Source organism: Megachile rotundata, chromosome 3, assembly GCF_050947335.1.
Source record: "Megachile rotundata isolate GNS110a chromosome 3, iyMegRotu1, whole genome shotgun sequence".
In the NCBI taxonomy this organism is placed as follows: Eukaryota; Metazoa; Arthropoda; class Insecta; order Hymenoptera; family Megachilidae; genus Megachile; species Megachile rotundata.
The window spans coordinates 20215168-20235467 of NC_134985.1; the positions used below are offsets into that span (position 1 = coordinate 20215168).

The 20300-nt window shown below is 37.9% G+C and overlaps 3 protein-coding genes across 3 annotated transcripts; 2 read left to right on the top strand and 1 right to left on the bottom strand.

Moving 5' to 3' along the window:
- Positions 1 to 4600: 4600 nt before the first annotated feature.
- Positions 4601 to 9313, top strand: LOC105663223 (uncharacterized). The gene is made up of 5 exons (XM_076529982.1): positions 4601 to 4716; positions 5279 to 5340; positions 5412 to 5926; positions 7076 to 7544; positions 8160 to 9313. Exons 1-5 carry the CDS (start codon positions 4699 to 4701, stop codon positions 8278 to 8280), a joined length of 1185 nt encoding a protein of 394 aa, XP_076386097.1. The 5' UTR covers positions 4601 to 4698; the 3' UTR covers positions 8281 to 9313.
- Positions 9314 to 14207: 4894 nt separating this feature from the next.
- LOC143264150 (uncharacterized) lies at positions 14208 to 15192 on the top strand. The gene is made up of 3 exons (XM_076529989.1): positions 14208 to 14334; positions 14799 to 14875; positions 14946 to 15192. Exons 1-3 carry the CDS (start codon positions 14314 to 14316, stop codon positions 15070 to 15072), a joined length of 225 nt encoding a protein of 74 aa, XP_076386104.1. The 5' UTR covers positions 14208 to 14313; the 3' UTR covers positions 15073 to 15192.
- A 208-nt stretch (positions 15193 to 15400) lies between these two features.
- On the bottom strand, positions 15401 to 18330 carry LOC100876412 (uncharacterized). The gene is made up of 4 exons (XM_003707608.3): positions 18149 to 18330; positions 17416 to 17474; positions 16179 to 16467; positions 15401 to 15661 (listed from the first exon to the last, which is right to left on the bottom strand). Exons 1-3 carry the CDS (start codon positions 18167 to 18169, stop codon positions 16215 to 16217), a joined length of 333 nt encoding a protein of 110 aa, XP_003707656.1. The 5' UTR covers positions 18170 to 18330; the 3' UTR covers positions 15401 to 15661; positions 16179 to 16214.
- Positions 18331 to 20300: the final 1970 nt, after the last annotated feature.

Genomic DNA, 20300 nt, shown 5'->3' on the forward strand with positions numbered 1-20300 from the left:
TCATCGAAAAGTTTCATGAAACTCAAAAAAGTGTATAGCTACTCTTGGAGTGAAAATGAAAGCACTTTAAAAACCGAGGAAGACAGTAATTAAAACAAGTTAACAAGGAGAATCCTGTTGCACGGGTTGCAACAGTGGAAACCTTAGCAACTGCATAAAGAGCGGATCATAAAAGGACACTGTGTAAGTAGCGTTTATCATCCATTTTCGGTATTGCCGTTACGGTTACTTCGCTCTTTGCGTGAAGCTATTTTGTCCTGACGGTTCTTGGAACATCTCGAGTTTCTCGGGAATCGAAAGGTCAGAGGGTATCGATGTAACTGATGCATCGAAAGTTGGGTTCACAGGGATCATGTTACGTAAAGGTATAATATATTTATTAGATATAAAGTTATACTTGCTAAAGAAAACTGTTACAGTTCAATGTACACAAGATTGATTCACTTAAATATTTTTGATAATTCACTTAAATATATTTGAAGATGGGAAATATTTTTGGGACATTGTTTGGTGAAGATTGTTCATACGTATACGAGGTAAATGTGCGTAGAGGAGATATGAAGGTTAGGTTCATTTTATAGAGTGATTTATGTCTTTCATTGCACTGTTTGATGCAAATGAGTGCATCATAAAAATGCAAATGGTACTTGTTTGAAATATAAATCTTCAATAGAAGACACGTATATATATTGTTAAAAGTTGCACTTGTCCATCAGAGCAATTTAACTCTGCACTTGCACTGTCATTGTCAACGGAGGTCCATCAAGGCCAAGTGGAAAGTGAGAGAAGACAAAAGTACAGGGTAGCGTTCGAATCTCTCCGGGTACCGGAAGACGAAAATGGAAGAAGTGAAAGGGCACGGTATACTCACCTCGAGTGCAGAAACACGTACGAATATTCGATCTCTCTTCACCTTCCCGTTCTCGAAGATCATCGCTCCTTGTGTTCCCTTTTCTTTTCGTATCGCCACTTTCTATTTCGTTCCCTGGCAACAACCTCGGCTGACTCTTGCATTAAACGAACATCCTCGAACGTTGATAAACAATCGTAAACGAGGTTAATTAATCGGCGGTGCGTCAAAGGTAAAAGCAACTTCGAGGAACAATTATGCGAAACAAGTGGAAATCTAAGTTAGAGGGGTGCGGTTGCGATGGAATTTTGCAATTGGCTTTCTCATGATAGGTTCGATCGTTTCTTTCTTGTTCGTTGTCGACTTTGACGACATTCATTTTCAATTAGGACTTATTACCACGCGTCGAAGAACTACGCGTCAAATCACCACGCGTGAGAATCACCACACATCGAATCACCACGCATCGAATCACCACGCGTCGAATCACCACGCGTCGAATCACCACGCGTTGGATCACCACGCGTGAGAATCACCACGCATCGAATCACCACGCATCGAATCACCACGCGTGAGAATCACCACGTGTCGGATCGCCACGCGTGAGAATCACCACGCATCGAATCACCACGCATCGAATCACCACGCATCGAATCACCACGCGTCGAATCACCACGCGTTGGATCACCACGCATCGAATCACCACGCGTGAGAATCACCACGCATCGAATCACCACGCGTGAGAATCACCACGCGTCGGATCGCCACGCGTGAGAATCACCACGCATCGAATCACCACGCATCGAATCACCACGCATCGAATCACCACGCGTCGAATCACCACGCGTCGGATCACCACTCGTGAGAATCACCACGCGTGAGAATCACCACGCGTGAGAATCACCACGCATCGAATCACCACGCGTCGAATCACCACGTGTTAGAATCACCACACATGAGAATTACAACGCATTAAAAATTCCACACATTGCACTACCATTCGTGAGAATGCAATTACACATTACATCCCCACATCGTTACCAATTTACGCTTCCAGGGTGGATGGGTTTCAGCCAAAACTCTATGTAGTCCATCTACCATCGACCTAGTCCACAATATCACATCCAAAAAAAACAAAGTTGTCAAAAGTGTCGATGACACCTTTACTGAAAGTATCAATGGGTTCGCAAAAAATATGCAAAGTAGATATTCCTGTTTTTGGACTTGGCACGTGTAGATCATAGCCGTGACCTTTTGACTGCAATTTCAGATTTTCTAGTAGAGAAGGGTAAGGCGGATGGAAAGTTGGTTAATTATAATTTTTGTTGAAATTTAGGCAATTCGGGTTGTGAAAGTGCGTGAAGCTGATAAAAGAAAGCAGATGCTTTAAAAGTATTTTTGCATAAATGGAAGAATTGAGAATCTTATTATTATTGATTTCTCTACAAAATGATTATTTAATTTTCAGTAATGATTAGAGAATTATTAGTTAAAGTCTTGTTACTTTAATTCGTCAAAGTTTTATGTAATTAGAGCATTACACACATGTGCAAGTTCATTCAATTAATGACTAAGGAAAATTGTAACGTCCATTCTCTTAAAGATTCCTTCGCGATTCAATGCTCGAGATTAACCTACTTTTTCGATTTCGACCGTGACAATGAGTGAGAGAACGTAACAAAAAGTGTACATTGAACGAAATATATTCTAATTAAAATGCTAGTAGGAATTCCAATTCGTAATGAGTTCGCATGACTCACAATGAACGTAATAAATTTCTTGATTCACTCATTGTCCTTTCGGTTTCTAACAAGGTTGGACGTTCCACGATTAGAAATCGCTTCAATGATTTTCATATACATATTCACTTAAACTCTAAAATTTAATCAACGCAAAATTCATCATTATCTCAACCGTAATGAATGTTAAATGCAAACTTGATCTTTTATGATCTCGATACGTAAATATTTCCTGTGCGATACTGGAACGTTAAATATGTAATTCCTTCTGATTGAACGTAGTCTCGGTACATCACTTTACTTTCCATGAAGGTCGTTGCATGAATCAACCTGCAGAATTTTTGCTACTCGCGACTTTCCCTGATTTCCAGAATAAAACGGAGAGATCCACGCTAGTCATCGTAATCCACGAGAGGTATTTTCATCATTAGATAGAATAAGTACTGTTAGAAAAACGTTTCTCTTGCTTGAAAAAGAAATAATAGAAACGACTGCAAATTTCATTTGAAAAATCTCTTTCAACCTTTTAAAAAATTTATGCAAAATTTGAGTCTGATCAGAAAAAGTGGTGTTATGAAAATTTTTAATAATTTTTTTATGCAGTGACCAGAGAAGATGATCTCTTGGTCTGAATAAAAAATTATAGTCATTGATTGAATGAGATTAAATGGTACTCTGAATATGAATTATATACTTGTACACAATTCTATACTTGCATAGAGTATAGAACATTAATGAAGTACAGTGTAGATGAAGTTTAATTATCCATCAAGAATTTGAAGATCAAGAAAGCTAATGTTGCATAACGCATCGGTTATCTAAAGGTAATAGTCCAATTAGTCTCCAGTAATCTCTGCGTCAGAAGCTCACAAAACGTCCGCTAAATTGTTCGAATGCTCTAGAAACCAGTTTACTTTCGTTAAAAATCGCTCCATCGCTTTCTTGCGATGATTTGTTCGGCATTATAACATATACACCTTTCACCTACACATTTCAAACTAAAACATTGAAATTTCCTCGATCCACTTTCGTGACCTTGAAATATCGAAAACTTGAATCATCACGCGTGGTAATTCGATGCGTGGAGATTCGACGCGTGGTGATTCTTACGCGTGGTGATCCGACGCGTGCTGATTCGACGCGTGGTGATTCTCACGCGTGGTGATTCGACGCGTGATGATTCTCACTCGTGGTGATTCGCACGCGTGGAGATTCTCACGCGTGGTGATTCGCACGCATGGAGATTCTCACGCGTGGTGATTCGATGCGTGGTGATTCGACGCGTGGTGATTCTCACGCGTGGTGATTCGACGCGTGGTAATTCTCACGCGTAGTGGTTCGACGCGTGGTGATTCGACGCGTGGTGATTCTCACGCGTGGTGATTCGACGCGTGGTAATTCTCACGCGTAGTGGTTCGACGCGTGGTGATTCGACGCGTGGTAATTCGAAGCGTGGTAATTCTAACACATGGTGATTCTATCGCATTGTAATTCCACCGCGAAGAGATTCTAAAGCGTGGCGATTCTATCGCACTGTAATTCCAGCGCGTAGAGATTCTAAAGCGCAGCGATTCTACGCACAGTAATTCGCCATCATAGTACAACACACATAAATACAATATACAGCAATATCACCACAAATCCTAAGCAGCAATATTACGCTAACATTCCCACAACGCGATATAACACAGCCACAATCTACTCCACCATCCCATATCGATTCCAACAAAACATTCACCTTCGATATCATGTTTGGCTCCCCCAGAGGGCAACAACGCCAAAAATCGCCCGAAGCATGAATTTCTCTGGTGTTCGACTCTGGGTCACGGCCGTTTCTGCACCAACACTTGCACACCTACATAGAAACTCGTACAATGATTGGTCTGTGGTGTGCATTCGAAGCGAGACTCCTCGAGAACGACCACCGTCGTCGATTCGAGTCTTCTCTGGTTGGGCACCGATCTTCGTCGTCTCCCCACCTGCTTGGCTCTTCCGGTACTTCCTTCGGGCTCGCTATATATAGGCAGGATTCTTGCCAGATATATATGACAGTGTGTCCCTGGCTATCGAGGTGTGCTGATCGGGAAGATCCAGGAAGAGCAAGGGACCATGGAGCTGAAAATCGCTGTAAGCTGCTGGATAAGTTTGTGATAGGGTCTTCTGAAGGATTCACGAGGCTGACGCATCTGTGATGGAGTTTTGTTTGTGAATCATGGTCGAGGTTTTTGAATTGCGTGGAGAGATTCATGGTTGGGGTTGGAATTGAGGTTGGAACCACGGTTAAGGTGTTTGTGAACTTGACGTTATATTGGGGGGGTAAATGTTATATTGGGGCAAGTTATGATGGGGCTAAGTTCTATTTGTAGATGTGGTGAAATTTTAAGGTTACTTATACAGTACAGTAATGGTAGGAGTAAGGAGTATGATAAGATGTATAAATACTGGGGTTAGTAAATAAGTAGCTACCAAGTGGCATAATTATTTAATACAAAACTAAAGGTAACCAGAAAACATTAATGATAAAAAATATGGAGTACAGTCGTGTAACAAGGTTGTAGTATAAAGATGTAATATAGAGATCTAGTATAGAGATGATGCTTGAAATAACCAAACATTAGAGCAATCTACTAGAACTTATCGTTGTCTATTATCTGAAAAAACACCACAATTAAAAAATCTTTCTTTACAGACGAGGTGCTTGGTCTTCGCCGCATGCTTGACCGCCACATTGGCCACCTTCGGAAAAGAGCAGTAAGTCCATCACGATTAACTGAAATCCATTACAGTAAAAACGATAATAATCTCGACGATTAACTTTCTAGCGTGCATATAAGGATCCACGTGCCGGAGATAGTGCAACACGAGGAGAAGAAAATCATAAAATACGAAGATCATGGAGGTCACGATCACGGTGGAGGAGGAGGACACGGGGGTGGTGATGAAACGATAATAGTCACATCGCCCGGAGGAGGGGGTGGTCATGGAGGCGGTTTCGGAGGAGGACACGGAGGTGGTTTTGGAGGAGGACACGGAGGTGGTTTTGGAGGAGGACACGGGGGTGGTTTCGGAGGTGGTCACGGGGGTGGTTTCGGAGGAGGACACGGAGGAGGATACGGTGGAGGAGGTTTTGGAGGCGGACATGGAGGGGGACACGGAGGAGGCGTAGAGCAGACAATAGTAATTACCGAACCTAGCGGAGGAGGAGGAGGTCATGGAGGTGGTTTCGGAGGGGGACACGGGGGTGGTTTCGGTGGAGGACATGGAGGTGGTTTTGGCGGTGGTCACGGAGGAGGCATCAGCTTTGGAGGTGGTGGCCATGGAGGTGGTGGATATGGAGGTAATTAATATTCACTATTTCATTTGGTTAACATAGTCTTTTAGAGTAAATTTTTAAGATACATCAAAACGCTGCATCCCTATATAAACCAACAAATTTATTTCCATAAATTTAATTATTAATATCAAACTTAAAAATATTTAATATATACCAAACTATAGAGTATCTCCCTGCATAAATTTTTCTCTCAATTCACAATTTTCAATTGTTCATAAATTTTTCATGAACTTTCCATTCATGGAAGGCCTCTGTGATTCTCGAATCTTTCCTCATGTTCCCTTTAAGTCAATCACGATATCTCGTTGATTTGCAGAGAATACTTTCGTTTAATGTTTTCGCCGTGCTCTTTAGCATCGCCAGTCTGAAGAACTCGTTTCGTGGGTTTTCACTTCCGGCTCATTTCGAAGGCGAGAATGTATTTGGGATTCTCGTACACGTGCATCTATTCATGATTCCCCCATAAATCTTCGCGATCCCCTCGTTTTTGCTGCTTTACCGCTAAACGTGCAAATTGATGCGCAAGGTTGAACGTGACCCTAATCTTTCCATTACTTTTATTTTGAAATTTTTGTGCTGATAAGATTGAGTCTTTAAACCTTACACTTAATAATTGATACTGATAATTAGACATAATAATGATGTTTAATAATATACACATACAATAATAATACAATAGAATAATATACACGTATAATAATAATACAATAGAATAATATACAAGTACAATAATAATACAATAGAATAATATACAAGTATAATAATAATATAATAGAATAATATACACATACAATAATAATACAATAGAATAATGTACACATACAATAATAATACAATAATATACAGATACAATAACAATATATAATAATATACACTCATAATAATAATATATAATAATATACACACAAAATAATAATACAATAATTCCAAGTTTGAAATAATTACAAACTTACACATTTAGAAATAGAAAAATTGCAAATCCACAAATTTAGAAACGTGGAAAATTCAATAATGCAAATCACAATGGTTCATTTTAATGCAGATGTTACTCTTATCAGTCTCTTCAGATATTAACTAAAACTGAACACGCCATATATTGCAAAAAAACGCAACAGAAACTCCCTGCAAATTCTCACAAAATAATAATTTCAGGTGGCCACGGAGATGTAATAATATCCGGTCCCGGAGGCGGCGGTTTCGACGACCACCACGGTGGAGGTGGCGGTGGATTCGACGAGCACCACGGCGGCGGTGGTTTCGGAGGAGGTGGTGGTATAATTGAGCACCACGGTGGCGGAGGTTTCGGAGGAGGAGGCGGTGGTATCATTGAGCACCACGGTGGCGGAGGTTTCGGAGGAGGAGGAGGTGGTTTCGGTGACCATCACGGTGGTGGAGGCTTCGGAGGAGGTGGTGGTATCATCGAACACCACGGCGGCGGTGGTTTCGGAGGAGGTGGATACGGAGGTGGTGGTGGTGGTATCATTGAACACCACGGTGGAGGAGGTTTCGGAGGAGGTGGTGGTGGTTTCGGTGACCACCATGGTGGAGGTGGATACGGAGGCGGTGGTGGCGTCGAACACCACGTCGTCAGTAACAGTATATCTTCTGGCTTTGGTAGCAGGTAAATATATCATTTATTCAAAGCTAGAATCTTGTTTTACTTGTTAAAATTTCAGGTTTTATGTGTCATGTTACTAAATTTTATTATTGTACTTATGTCAAAGTACTTGTCATTTTTTATTGAAATATGAAACAGTTAGTTGATGTATCAGTATTATCAGTTAATATTTCACTTGATCTATCAGTATTATTAGTTGATACATGTCAGATGATGTATCAGTATTTACTTATTTATTTTTCCATTTCATTATCAATTTTAGTTTTGATAGACATAGTGTTAATCCTAAAATGTTATATTATGTTTAACTTTCTATTGCACTTAACCTAACCTAACCATTTCCTATCAGTTTCTATAAATAATAAATAAACTTGTCAGATCTCACTTGTCAACATCTTATCTAAGGAAAAGAATTTCATGTCTTCAATAATGAAGAAAAATAGGAAATCCAATTCTATCAAAGTTTACATAAAAATCCATATATCTGACTCTCAGTAATTTTTACCTCAAAATCTTTTGAAAATTAAAAAATCGTCTTCAATAAATTTTCACCCCATGAAGTTAGAGATACAGTATAAGTATAAACAATTAGTATAAACAATAAACTGTTTGTTTCAGTGGTCACGGCGGAGGAGGATACAGTTCCGGAGGAGGCTACGACTCGTATTCGAGCGGTCATGGCGGCGGCGGTGGCGGTCACGGTGGCGGTGGTTTCTCAGGTTACCACAAGAAAAAGTAAAAACGATCGACAAACCAATGCCGTGTTTTGCCATTGGTTCGATCGATCGGTTTGACCGATTTCCGGCGTCGTGTCGGTCAGCGATCTTTCAGTCAAGTTCGAGGCACGCGATCGTTAACGTCACGTGATTTCCGATCGCGATCACGAACAGCTAGTATACGCCTGCACGCTGTTGTTAAAAAGTCTTGTAATAATTAAGAACCTTTTTAAGCAATTTCACCGATTAGTCACTGAGAGTACAATTAGAACACGATTTTAGTTTTACTGAAATAGTGAAGTTGTACAAATGTGAGGTCTTCGAGATAAAATGTTTATGGTAGTTTGATGATATTATGGAGATTAGTATACGTAAAGTATGAGATAGAACTTTAATTCAATGAATGGAGAATTTTATTTTCATATAAAAAAAGATTACAATGATTTATTAATCGTGTATGTAGAAATTATTAAGAACAATCATAATTCAATTTTAAATTTGTCAAACAATTATAAATAATATAAGTAGTAAGAAAAAAACTGCTAAAAGATTGAAATAATTTTTGCAAAGATTGTTTTTTGAAAAATGAAATATTCTGACAAGTGCAGAAAAAATTAATTGTAAAATGGCGGCTGACAAAATTTGTTAAATATTCCAAGACTTTTGAGCGATGGTAGCAACGAAACCTCAAACTTTCCTTTAGTTTTCTTCGCTCTCAGATTAAAAATGAAAACATCAGAAAATAGAGGAACCATAACAATTCTCTGCAGGAAAATTTCCGGAAAGCAAGAAATCTTAGTTAAATCTAGCGAATGTTTCAATGTCTTTGAAGCTAAATACGATCCATCTCGATCGATTGTTCATTTCAGTCGCACGTTCTCGTGCGACGTGCTAAGTTAATTAATTGACTACTCGCGTGCGTTTCGCAATTGCGATTCACCTACCTGATTATTTACTTGTTGCAGTTATTCTGTTTTGTATATATTAAGTGTTGTGTAAATATTGTTCTCTTACTGTTACCTTTTAATAAACTGTTTTGTACATGTTTTTTTTAAATCGTCGCATTATTTCATCCCACCAAAAACACATTTGACCTACGAAGAAGGAAAGAAATTAAAGAAAGAACTGTTTCAAAATTTGTAATCTTTGCATCTACATTTATAGTCACCCAAAAAATAAGACTGTACAAAAAAATAATTTTGCAAATAAAGAAATAATTGTCACAGCTAAATTGCTAAATAATAAGAGAAAAGCAATTAAGTACTAACTGCTTTCTACACTATATTCAATTGCTGTAATTAAAGAAAATGCGACAGCAAAAGATTCTCCAGATACCAGAACAATAAACAAGATATTTTCTTGTTAGAGCGTGATTAGTCATCATTTGAAGCAATCAATCGGGGAAATTGATTGATGGTACAAGATTAACTACATCGTTTCAATCGTGGAAAAACATGTTTCTCATAATAGAATTTTTCTGGAACGATAATGGTTTGCCGAGCGGCGAGATTAGTTTGAAATGGAAAGTAAGCGGAAAGTGAGAGCAGATGTTATGGAGCACAGAAGAGGACGATTTCACTCGTACGGCTGTACATGTAGACTTACATATTTCACATCCGGATGTTGTCCTTGATCTACGGCGGTTAATGTCGAGGTTCTCTCCTACTACAAGCGCCGCGAGATCAATGGTCTCGTAAATAAGTCAAGGAAACTGCGACTGGTTTCAATGACATTTAGAGGTTTGGTGTGGTGAGACTTGGGGATTTGGGAATTGGGGGATTTGGGAATTGGGGGATTTGGGAATTGGGGGATTTGGAATTGGGGGATTTGGGAATTGGGGGATGTGGGAATTGGGGGATTTGGGAATTGGGGGGTTTGGGAATTAGGGGATTTGGGAATTAGGGGATTTGGGATTTGGGGGATTTGGAAATTGGGGGATTTCGGAATTGGGGGATTTGGGAATTGGGGGATTTGGGAATTGGGGGATTTGGGAATTGCGGGATTTGGGAATTGGGGGATTTGGGAATTGGGGAATGTGGAATTGGGGATTGTGGGAATTGGGGGATTTGGGAATTGGGGATTGTGGGAATTGGGGAATGTGGAGTCGGGGAATGTGGGAATTGGGGGATTTGGGAATTGGGAAATGTGGAATTGGGGAATGTGGAATTGGGGAATGTGGGAATTGGGGAATGTAGGAGTCGGGGAATGTGGGAATTGGGGAATGTAGAAGTCGGGGAATGTGGGAATTGGGGAATGTGGGAATTGGGGAATGTGGGAATTGGGGAATGTGGGAATTGGGGAATCTGAGAATTGAGGAATGTAGGAGTCGGGGAATGTGGGAATTGAGGAATCTGAGAATTGGGGAATGTGGGAATTGGGGAATGTGGGAATTGGGAAATGTGGAAATGGGAAATGTGGAATTGGGGAATGTGGAATTAACAAATGTGGGAATTGGGGAATGTGAAATTTTAGATTTCTAAACCATAGATCTCACAACCCAAATTTTCAGAACTCCACAACCACTGAATTTTCGCAACCTTGAACTTCAGCATTACCCTCTTCACTTAAACCCTCTTCTTATACAATTAATTATTATTCCCCATGATCTCAAGCATTTAACTCGCCTACAATGTAACAAGTGAAAATATAACAGCATCAGCGTAACTAATAAGCAAAAAATTCGAAAGTAGAAAATCATCAAGGTATGAGAGTCGTTATGATGTAAAATTACTAGAAGATCTTGTTGCTTGTCGGAAAAGTATCTTTGCATAATGAAACAGCGAAAGTAAACAAAAATTGAAAGCAATTCCTTAACGCATTGCGAGCATTTCCGGAAACTTTGAACACGAAGGAGTTACTTTACGTGGAATGGAATTTATTTGAAATGAAAATGAAACTTTCTAATTGTGGAATTCTTCGCATCTTCAAAAGCAGTTCATTATAATTAGATCCTTTGAGGATGGTAATAAATAAAATTAATTGTGCGTGATGTAAATTGTTATATTTAAAATTTAATGCGTCAATTCCTGAATTTTTGGCGGGAAAGCTTTGGCGGGAAAATTCAAATTAGTCTTCTGGTGCAACTTCATTGATCGAAGTTCATTCAGAACATAATAGTTTTTAATTAGGTTTATACTTTCTTAAGATATTATTTCATATTTGTCGAGGTTTACCTTTTGTAGTAAGTGCAAGATCTGATTCAACGTAGTGTGCGATAATGTTTACTCCTCGATTATTTATAGTTTGTAAATGAAAACATCAAGCCTCCGGCACGGTGAAATTACGGAGATAATTGATTTAATAAAGTACACATTTAAGTAGAAATAAATAGCGGAGAAGGGAGCCACTCGATTGAAACAAAAAACTGCTACGTTTACTTTCTTTAATACATTGGCGTAGAAGAAACTGTAGCAGAAAATTTGTACTATAACAATATAAAATATGTTTCATACATAAATGTTCTACAAATATATGATATTTTAATGTGTCTACATTCATAAATCTTTAGGCACCTACAGCTGTGTAGATCATCCCTTAGACCTTATATCCCTTCATCCCTCATATTTCTATGTGTACACAAATGTCTCTAAATTTTTCTATCTCTATGTTTTTAACACGGAAAATAATTTTTGCTGGAATAAAAAAATATCATTTAATAGAACAACTTTCTATATTCCTCTCTTCAACTTGCGGGATTTGGGAATTGGGGGATTTGGGAATTGGGGGATTTGGAATTGGGGAATGTGGGAATTGAGAAGTGTGGAAATTGGGGAATGTGGGAATTGGGGGATTTGGGAATTGGGGGATTTGGGGAATGTGGAATTGGGGAATGTGGAATCGGGGAATGTGGGAATTGGGGGATTTGGAATTGGGGAATGTGGGAATTGGGGAGCGTGGGAATTGGGGAATGTGGGAATTGGGGGATTTGGGAATTGGGGGGTTTGGGAATTGGGGGATTTGGGAATTGGGGGATTTGGGAATTGGGGGATTTGGGAATTGGGGAATGTGGAATTGGGGAGTGTGGGAATTGGGGAATGTGGAAATTGGGGGATTTGGGAATTGGGGGATTTGGGAATTGGGGGATTTGGGAATTGGGGGATTTGGGAATTGGGGGATTTGGGAATTGGGGAATGTGGAATTGGGGAATGTGGAATTAGGAAATGTGGGATTGGGGAATGTGGAATTGGGGAATATCCTAACACAAAATGTTAGTAACTCAAATAAAGACTAAAAGTGAACTCAGTGATTTGATTAATGATCTCTAATCGATTGCCACTGCCTTTCCATCGATAAACTCAAAATAAAAGCATGTACCAATAAATTACACGTTCCACGATCGATGGAATCATTCCATTTCAGTTGTCAATAGATTCACAAACGGAGAGATTACGATAAACAGATTATGTCTGCAAATGACAGATAACAACAATGTGTTATTACTATCATTACAGTAATAGTAGTCAGAGAAAGTGTGTTCGAAACACTGAAGAATCGAAATCTCTCGAAGGGTCGTTTTCACTCTGATTTTTTCCTCGAAAATTGTAACAGAGCCTTCGTATATCGATTGCAACTTTCCAATCAATTGGTATCGATCTGTACGACAAACCGATAGTTCTCTTTTATTTTGTTCTGAGGAGGATGGAAGAAGAAATGTGTACGTTTCACCGTGAAACGAAGACTTGCAATCTTGTTATCATAATACTAGTAATAAATGTGTCTAGTTACCTAAACATCTTAATGCTGTGTGAAACATGCGATTATGAATGGAGATGTGATAACGTGATATGTGGTTATGAATCACTACGATTTCAAGTTACAGGTAATCTTTTTTGCAATGTTTAGTTATTTAGTTAATTTCTGGTTGAGTCACAACTTTGGAATTAGACTTAAAATGTCTGTTCATTTGTTAATTATCTTCCTTTTTTATTGTTTTTGGTGTTCTTCATTGCTTTTGACTAGTATTTTAAATGCACAAGTACTTTGAGGTATATTAAATATATAAAAAGACAATTAACTGAGTGATTAAGTAATTAAATAATTAAGTAGTCAAGCAACCAAAGTAGCTAATTGTAACTACATAGATAACTAGGTAAATAAATAACTAAATATATGAGCAACTATCTAACTAATTAACTAAGTGATTAAGAACCTAAATAATTAAATAACTAAGCAACCAAGTGTCTGAGTAATTAAATATTTATCTGTGACTATATAAATAAGTAAGTAAATGATTAAATATATTTTATGCGCAAATAGGTTAACCTAACCTAACCTAACCAACAAAGTTATTACTTAAATAAGTAATTAATAATAAAGTAATTAAGTACCTACATAGTTAAGTAGTCAAACCTAACCTAACTTCACTAACAAAGTTATTACTTAAATATATATGTAATAACTAAATAATTAAGTACCTAAATAATTAAGTAGTCAAACCTAACCTAACCTCACCAACAAAGTCATTACTTAAATATGTAATTAATAATAAAGTAATTAAATACCTACATAATTAAGTAGTCAAACCTAACCTAACCTCACCAATAAAGTTATTACTTAAATAGATATGTAATAACTAAGTAATTAAGTGCCTAAATAATTAAGTAGTCAAACTTAACCTAACCTCACCAACAAAGTTATTACTTAAATATATAATTAATAAGTGATTAAGCAACTGAATAATTAAGTAGGCAAAAAACCAAAGAGCTAAGTAATCAAGTAATTATAACTGTGTAGATAATTATGTAGCCAAGCAATCACGAAATAAAGCAATTAAGCAACAAAGTTGATACACAATCATATGTAAGGGTATTTCTTATAAATGAGAGATAGGACGATGTCTACGACAATGATAGAAGGTTCTCGTAGAATTTCAGGTGATCTCAGGTGAGAGTGAGCAGGATTGGGTGGGGTGTACAGGAACTATTTTCCTTCGTTCCTGTACCATTCACTGATTGTGTTTTCGTTTATAAGGCTTGCCAGGGTTCGATATTTTAGTTCCCGAAGAACAGCGGCCTCGGAAAACAGACTCAGATTTCAGTCGAAGCAATCACCAAGAGATGGAGAAACTGCGAACACACGTGGGTGCACTTTTCAACTTCTTTTCATTCGAGTGATTCTCTAAAATTTTTCTGTACGAACGCGAACTTTTAGATTGTGAGATTCTTTTGCGTTCGAGATTTTTTCTTCGTATTTTTAGAAAAGGTATTTGTGATTCTTCGTTGATATCGGTAGTTGTCTTGGAAGGAGAAAGATAGCCGTGCGAATATTAAACATGTGAACAAAATTTAAATTCTTTTATAGATAGTCAATAGTAAATATTTAATAAACAGTAAACAGTAAACTTAGATATTTAATAAACAGTAAATAGCAAATTTAGGAATTTAATAAATAATAAATATTTATACAGTAAAGTAACATATCTTCAATTAATTGCAATATATTTGTAAAAAGAATTCTTTCATAATCACAAACTCTCACTCTAATATTTCAATTTTGAACTTTACTTCAAAAAATACCAACACAATTTAATTTTTGATTTTAGGTTTTTCTTCTCACACTGTTAGTGTCGTTCACCCTTGTATATTCGATGCCCTACCCCGGCGGCGGCCATCACGAACAGTAATTATTTACCTCAATTATAATTACGATAAAATGCATTAACATTTGTTCAACAAGATATTTATTTCAGCACACACTTCATCCTCCACATACCCGAACTCATTCACAAGCATCACCACACGCATGTCAAGAAGATTCACATAAAACACCACGATGAAGGAGGAGACGATGGACACGAACATATAGAAGACTGGTGAATTACTTAAACCACCAAAGTTATTGAATATGTTAACTGTTAATATTGTTGCTTGTTATTATTGTATATAATTGTTAATAATTGCCAAATATTTTATGGAATAAAAAATGTTGAGAAACTACTATATTGTAGCTTTACTTGATGGCGTTATGGCTGCAATTTTAATTTCTATATTAAAATAAATTGCTATGAACTTCGATGAAAATTTAAAATATTTTTAATATATCTTTTAATGTATTTATCCCTAAATTCAATTTCCCTTCACACTCTCATCATGTAACTATAAATTTATCTCAGAAATGCACAGGAAAGAACAGAAAGACAATAAGTAATATTTGTTAAACACGTGTATTGTATAAAAAAATAATGTAACATAATACAGTATGTACAAGTATCTTTGAACTGAGTACACACATGTGCATACCAAGTGACGATAATCCTATATTACATACTTAAATGACTAAGACAGGCGATTCGAGTTATTTTGTACTATTTTATACTCTTTTCTTCTATCGTGCATACTTCCGAAAAGTGGGTCAAACGAAATCAGAGATGGAACTTCAGTAACCCGAATGCCCTCATTTTACAACCTGAAACAGAATAACAACTCCTTACTTCATTTTTTCAACTTTTTTAAAATGTACCAAACTCCCTAAGTACTATTTAATATTATTTTGTTTAGACATTCAGTTGTCTACGTATCATTTATCATTATATTATACAAGTATTAATTTGTTTAAATATCACTCAGAATTATCTGACAAAGATGTTGCATTAGCTAAGTACTATTTAATATTATTTTATGTAGATACTCAATTGTTTACGTATCATTGTTTCACACAAACATTAAATTGTCTAAAAATCACTTAAAATTATCTGACAAAGATACTCCATTACCTAAGTACTATTCAATATTATTTTATGTAGACATTCATTTGTTAACTTATTGTTTCACATAAACATTAAATTGTCTAAACATTAATTGTCTCTCATTCAAAATTATCTCACAAAGATACTCCCTTACCCAAGTATCAATCACTATTATTTAATACAAGTATTCAATCATCAAAGTACTATTCACCATTTTATTTAATAATATTAAATTACCTAAGCAATAACAAGCCGAAAGACGGTGCGCTCCCATCACCACCATGGCTTCTCTTCGTGAACAGGTACGTGTACAGGTACATGAACCTTCTCGACAATTGGAACAGGAACGTGTACTTTTTCAACATGGTGCACTGGTACCGGAACAGCCACCTTCTTCACATGATGAATCGGAATTGGAACGGGAACAGGGACCTTCTCGACAACGTGCACGGGTACCTTCTTCACGTGATGATGATGGACCGTGTGCACGTGATAAGGCACGTGGATACGTACGTGGTGGTGCGAACTGAAATCATCCAATCGATTACCTTTAAAATTAGTTTAGTGTTTCTCTTTAATGCCACAAGGTACTTCGTTTGGATATGGACAATTGTAGGGAAGGAAATTTTCACTAGCTATTGGCTTTGAGAAATACTGTGTGGGAATGTTAAATATTTCATTTATAAATGCTGGAGTTACAAATTTTTGTAATGTGAAATACTTCAGTTGTCATATTCACTTCATTTACAAGTTTACAAATTAAAAAATCTTCGAATCTCATAATCCATAAAACTGTAAATATTTAAAATCCTCAAATACTCAACTCCAACCAAATATCCAATATCATAAATATCAAAGTTAGTAAGTTGCTGAATTTCCAAAGCCTCTCATCCTCAAATGTTCAAATCTCCAAATATCTAAAATTCTAAATGTTATGATCTATAAGCTCCCAAATTTACAAATCCCCAAACCTTCAAATTCCCAAACTTAAAAATCCCCAAACCCCTAAATCCCCAAACTTCCAAATTTCCAAACCCCTAAATCCCCAAACTTCCAAATTCCCAAACCTCCAAATTCCCAAACCTTCAAATCCCCAAACCTCCAAATTCCCAAACCTCCAAATTCCCAAACCTCCAAATCCCCAAATCCCCAAATCCCCAAATCCCCAAATCCCCAAATCCCCAAATCCATAAATCCCTAAATCCCCTAATCATCAAATACCCCAATCTCCAAATTCCTAAATCTCCAAATCCCCTAATCCCTAAATCCCCTAATCTCCAAATCCCCAAATTCCCAAATCCCCAAATCCCCAAATCCCCAAATCCCCAAATCCCCAAATCCCCAAATCCCTAAATCCCCAAATCCCCAAATCCTTAAATCCCAAAATTCCCAAGTTCCCAACTCGGTAATTTCCCAAGCAATTTCTCCGAAATTTCCAAACTCCCACTCGAGGTTTATAACCCAATGCACTTACCCGTGATATCCAGGTGCCGGAGAAGACACTACCACGGCGAATATTCCGAACACGATCAGCTGCAACACGAATGTGAATTTCTGATTCGTAAGGCGAAAAGTGCACCGACCATTTATATGCGCGACAATACGTTTTTGTTTCTTTTTTGAAGTTTCACTGTTCTACGTGATTCGCGGCGCTCGCGTGACAATAGGGTGAAAGTGTCTCGTTCTAATTTTCGGTAAGTCGATCACACGGAATTTATAATCAACCAAATTTCCGTCTTGTACAAAAATTCATTTACTCTTTAAGTCTTCTAATTGTCTACTAATTATACATGTAAAAACAATTCACATTTTAAGCATTTCGCAGGGTGCATTTCTAAATTAATATCCAGAATGTATATACGTTCATAAAATATTTTATGAAGACTTTAAAAAATTTTACCGATCCTTCAGTGAACCACAAATCACCATGAGAGTACTCACAGAAAAATCTGGTTACAAAAGCAGTAAAAGATCCGTAAAAAAATGTACGTCTGCCAAAATAAGGTGTGATTAATGTTAATAAAAAAAAATATAAATTGAAACCTCGCGACACAAAAGCGTCACCACGCGAATATTCACCAAGAATAATTTCCGAAACCGAGTCTGACACAAAATTCTCAAACGACAATCTACGTTCACAGCTCACTGCTTCGCGATCACATTTGTTCACAAATAAAATCAGCCTCCATGAAGAACGATCTACTCACGGCGAAGGACTGGGAGCGCATCTTGCTCGGCTGTCTAGACTCTTTAGCTTCTACCCTCTGAAACTCGTCGCTAACCCGCGAAACGTCGAAGGTTTCGAATTGAAAAAAAAAAATAGAAAATGACTCCGAAGACGGTGACCGTTTCACGGTTGTCGATACGTTTCTGGCTTTGAACGGCCAGGGATGTGTGCTTATAAAGGACGAACCGAGGTGGCCAAAAGCACCCGGTGAAAAGCCACCGAGGTGGGAGAGCAAAGTCGCTCGACTTTACGGTTACGTAAAAGCTAGGAAGCGGCCAACGCTTGTTACGTCCGTTCCGTGTGTGTTCCACGGGCTGCGTAACACAAAACGTACGATGCGTACGCGGGCACGTGTGCGACTTTCTGGACATAATCTGTTCAGCTCGAATCGGCAAAAAGCTGACTCGCGATCGCGCCGTTAATTCGGGAAGGATGCGTTGTTACGCGAGTGCGTTTCCGTCATTTTACTGAATTATGGATGAGTGAGTTCAGTGGCGCGAAACGTTTCGAGGTCTGTCAGGAAGATGTCGAGGTCTGTCGAGAAGGTTATGAAGGTGAGTGGAATGCTTTTTTTGGAGATTAAGTAAGATGTGGGGAATTATTGCTTTTGGGTGTGGACGTTTCGAGAGATGGTGATGTTTTGAGGGATTAGAGTTTTAGGATTTTGGGATATTGGGGTTTGAGTATTTGGAGATTTGGAGATTTGAGGAGTTAGGGATGTGAGGAATTGGGGATTTGAGGATTTGGGGATGTGAGGAGTTGGATATGTGAGGATTTGGGGATGTGAGGAGTTGGGATATGTGGGATTGGGGATATGTGGGATTGGGGATATGTGGGATTGGGGATATGTGGGATTCGGGATATGTGGGATTGGGGATATGTGGGATTTGGGATATGTGGGATCTGGGATATGTGGGATTTGGGATACGTGGGATTTAGGATAAGTGGGATTTGGGATATGTGGGATTTGGGATATGTGGGATCTGGGATATGTGGGATTGGGGATATGTGGGATTGGGGATATGTGGGATTGGGGATATGTGGGATTCGGGATATGTGGGATCTGGGATATGTGGGATTTGGGATACGTGGGATTTAGGATAAGTGGGATTTGGGATATGTGGGATTGGGGATATGTGGGATCTGGGATATGTGGGATCGGGGATATGTGGGATTTGGGATATGTGGGATCTGGGATATGTGGGATCGGGGATATGTGGGATTGGGGATATGTGGGATTTGGGATATGTGGGATCTGGGATATGTGGGATTTGGGATATGTGGGATTTGGGATACGTGGGATTTAGGATAAGTGGGATTTGGGATATGTAGGATTTGGGATATGTGGGATTTGGGATATGTGGGATCTGGGATATGTGAGATTTGGGATAAGTGGAATTTGGGATATGTGGGATTTGGGATATGTGGGATTTGGGGATGTGAGGATTTCAGGATGTAAGAATTTGGGGATGTGAGGATTTGGAGATGTGAGGATTTGGAAATGTGAGGATTTGGAAATGTGAGAATTTGGGGATACGAGAATTTGAAGCTTTGATAGTTTGGGAACCTAGAGATTTGGAGATTTGTATATGGTAACTTGTGAATGTCAATTTAGAACTTAGGGATCTACATCCTCAAATTTATAAACCACCCTCAACCTTCAGATCCCAAAGCATTGTAAGTTCCAAATTTTCTCATTCAGAAACTTCAGATCTTTAAATCCTGTAAACCTTGATATCCCATAATTATGGACTCTGCATTAACACAACAAATCTTTAGAAACTAATAGCTTCATAACTTCAGTACTTCAAAGGTCTAAATCTTTTGGGCTTCCAACAAAAGTCTGATAATGAAATAATACTATAAATTTCAGATCATAAGTTTCTTAAATAACGGTAGTGAATATTTAAATCAGAACGAGTCACATCTTACACTCGCATTTGTATCTTTGAACTTTAAATGTTCAAATTTTTGCAACAAAAAATAAATTTACATCGGATAGCATTCGTAATACTCATGAATACATCAATATGACATAAATATCAGCAATAAATTCAGCGATATTTGGTTTTAAATGGAAAGCACTTCATGTCATCCTGGTATCACGTAACAGGACGACACTAGTGGAATTT

Excerpts from the sequence above, each read along its gene's own strand:
- LOC105663223 (XM_076529982.1), top strand. Across the intron at positions 5,927-7,075 it reads TGGAGGTGGTGGATATGGAG|GTGGCCACGGAGATGTAATA; the intron begins GTAATTAATATT and ends TAATAATTTCAG. Across the intron at positions 7,545-8,159 it reads TCTTCTGGCTTTGGTAGCAG|TGGTCACGGCGGAGGAGGAT; the intron begins GTAAATATATCA and ends TGTTTGTTTCAG.
- LOC143264150 (XM_076529989.1), top strand. The coding sequence starts at position 14,314 with ATGGAGAAACTGCGAACACAC. Across the intron at positions 14,335-14,798 it reads TGGAGAAACTGCGAACACAC|GTTTTTCTTCTCACACTGTT; the intron begins GTGGGTGCACTT and ends TTTTGATTTTAG. Across the intron at positions 14,876-14,945 it reads GGCGGCGGCCATCACGAACA|CACACACTTCATCCTCCACA; the intron begins GTAATTATTTAC and ends TATTTATTTCAG.
- LOC100876412 (XM_003707608.3), bottom strand. The coding sequence starts at position 18,169 with ATGCGCTCCCAGTCCTTCGCC. Across the intron at positions 17,475-18,148 it reads TGCGCTCCCAGTCCTTCGCC|CTGATCGTGTTCGGAATATT; the intron begins GTGAGTAGATCG and ends TTCGTGTTGCAG. Across the intron at positions 16,468-17,415 it reads CCGGCACCTGGATATCACGG|TTCGCACCACCACGTACGTA; the intron begins GTAAGTGCATTG and ends GGATGATTTCAG.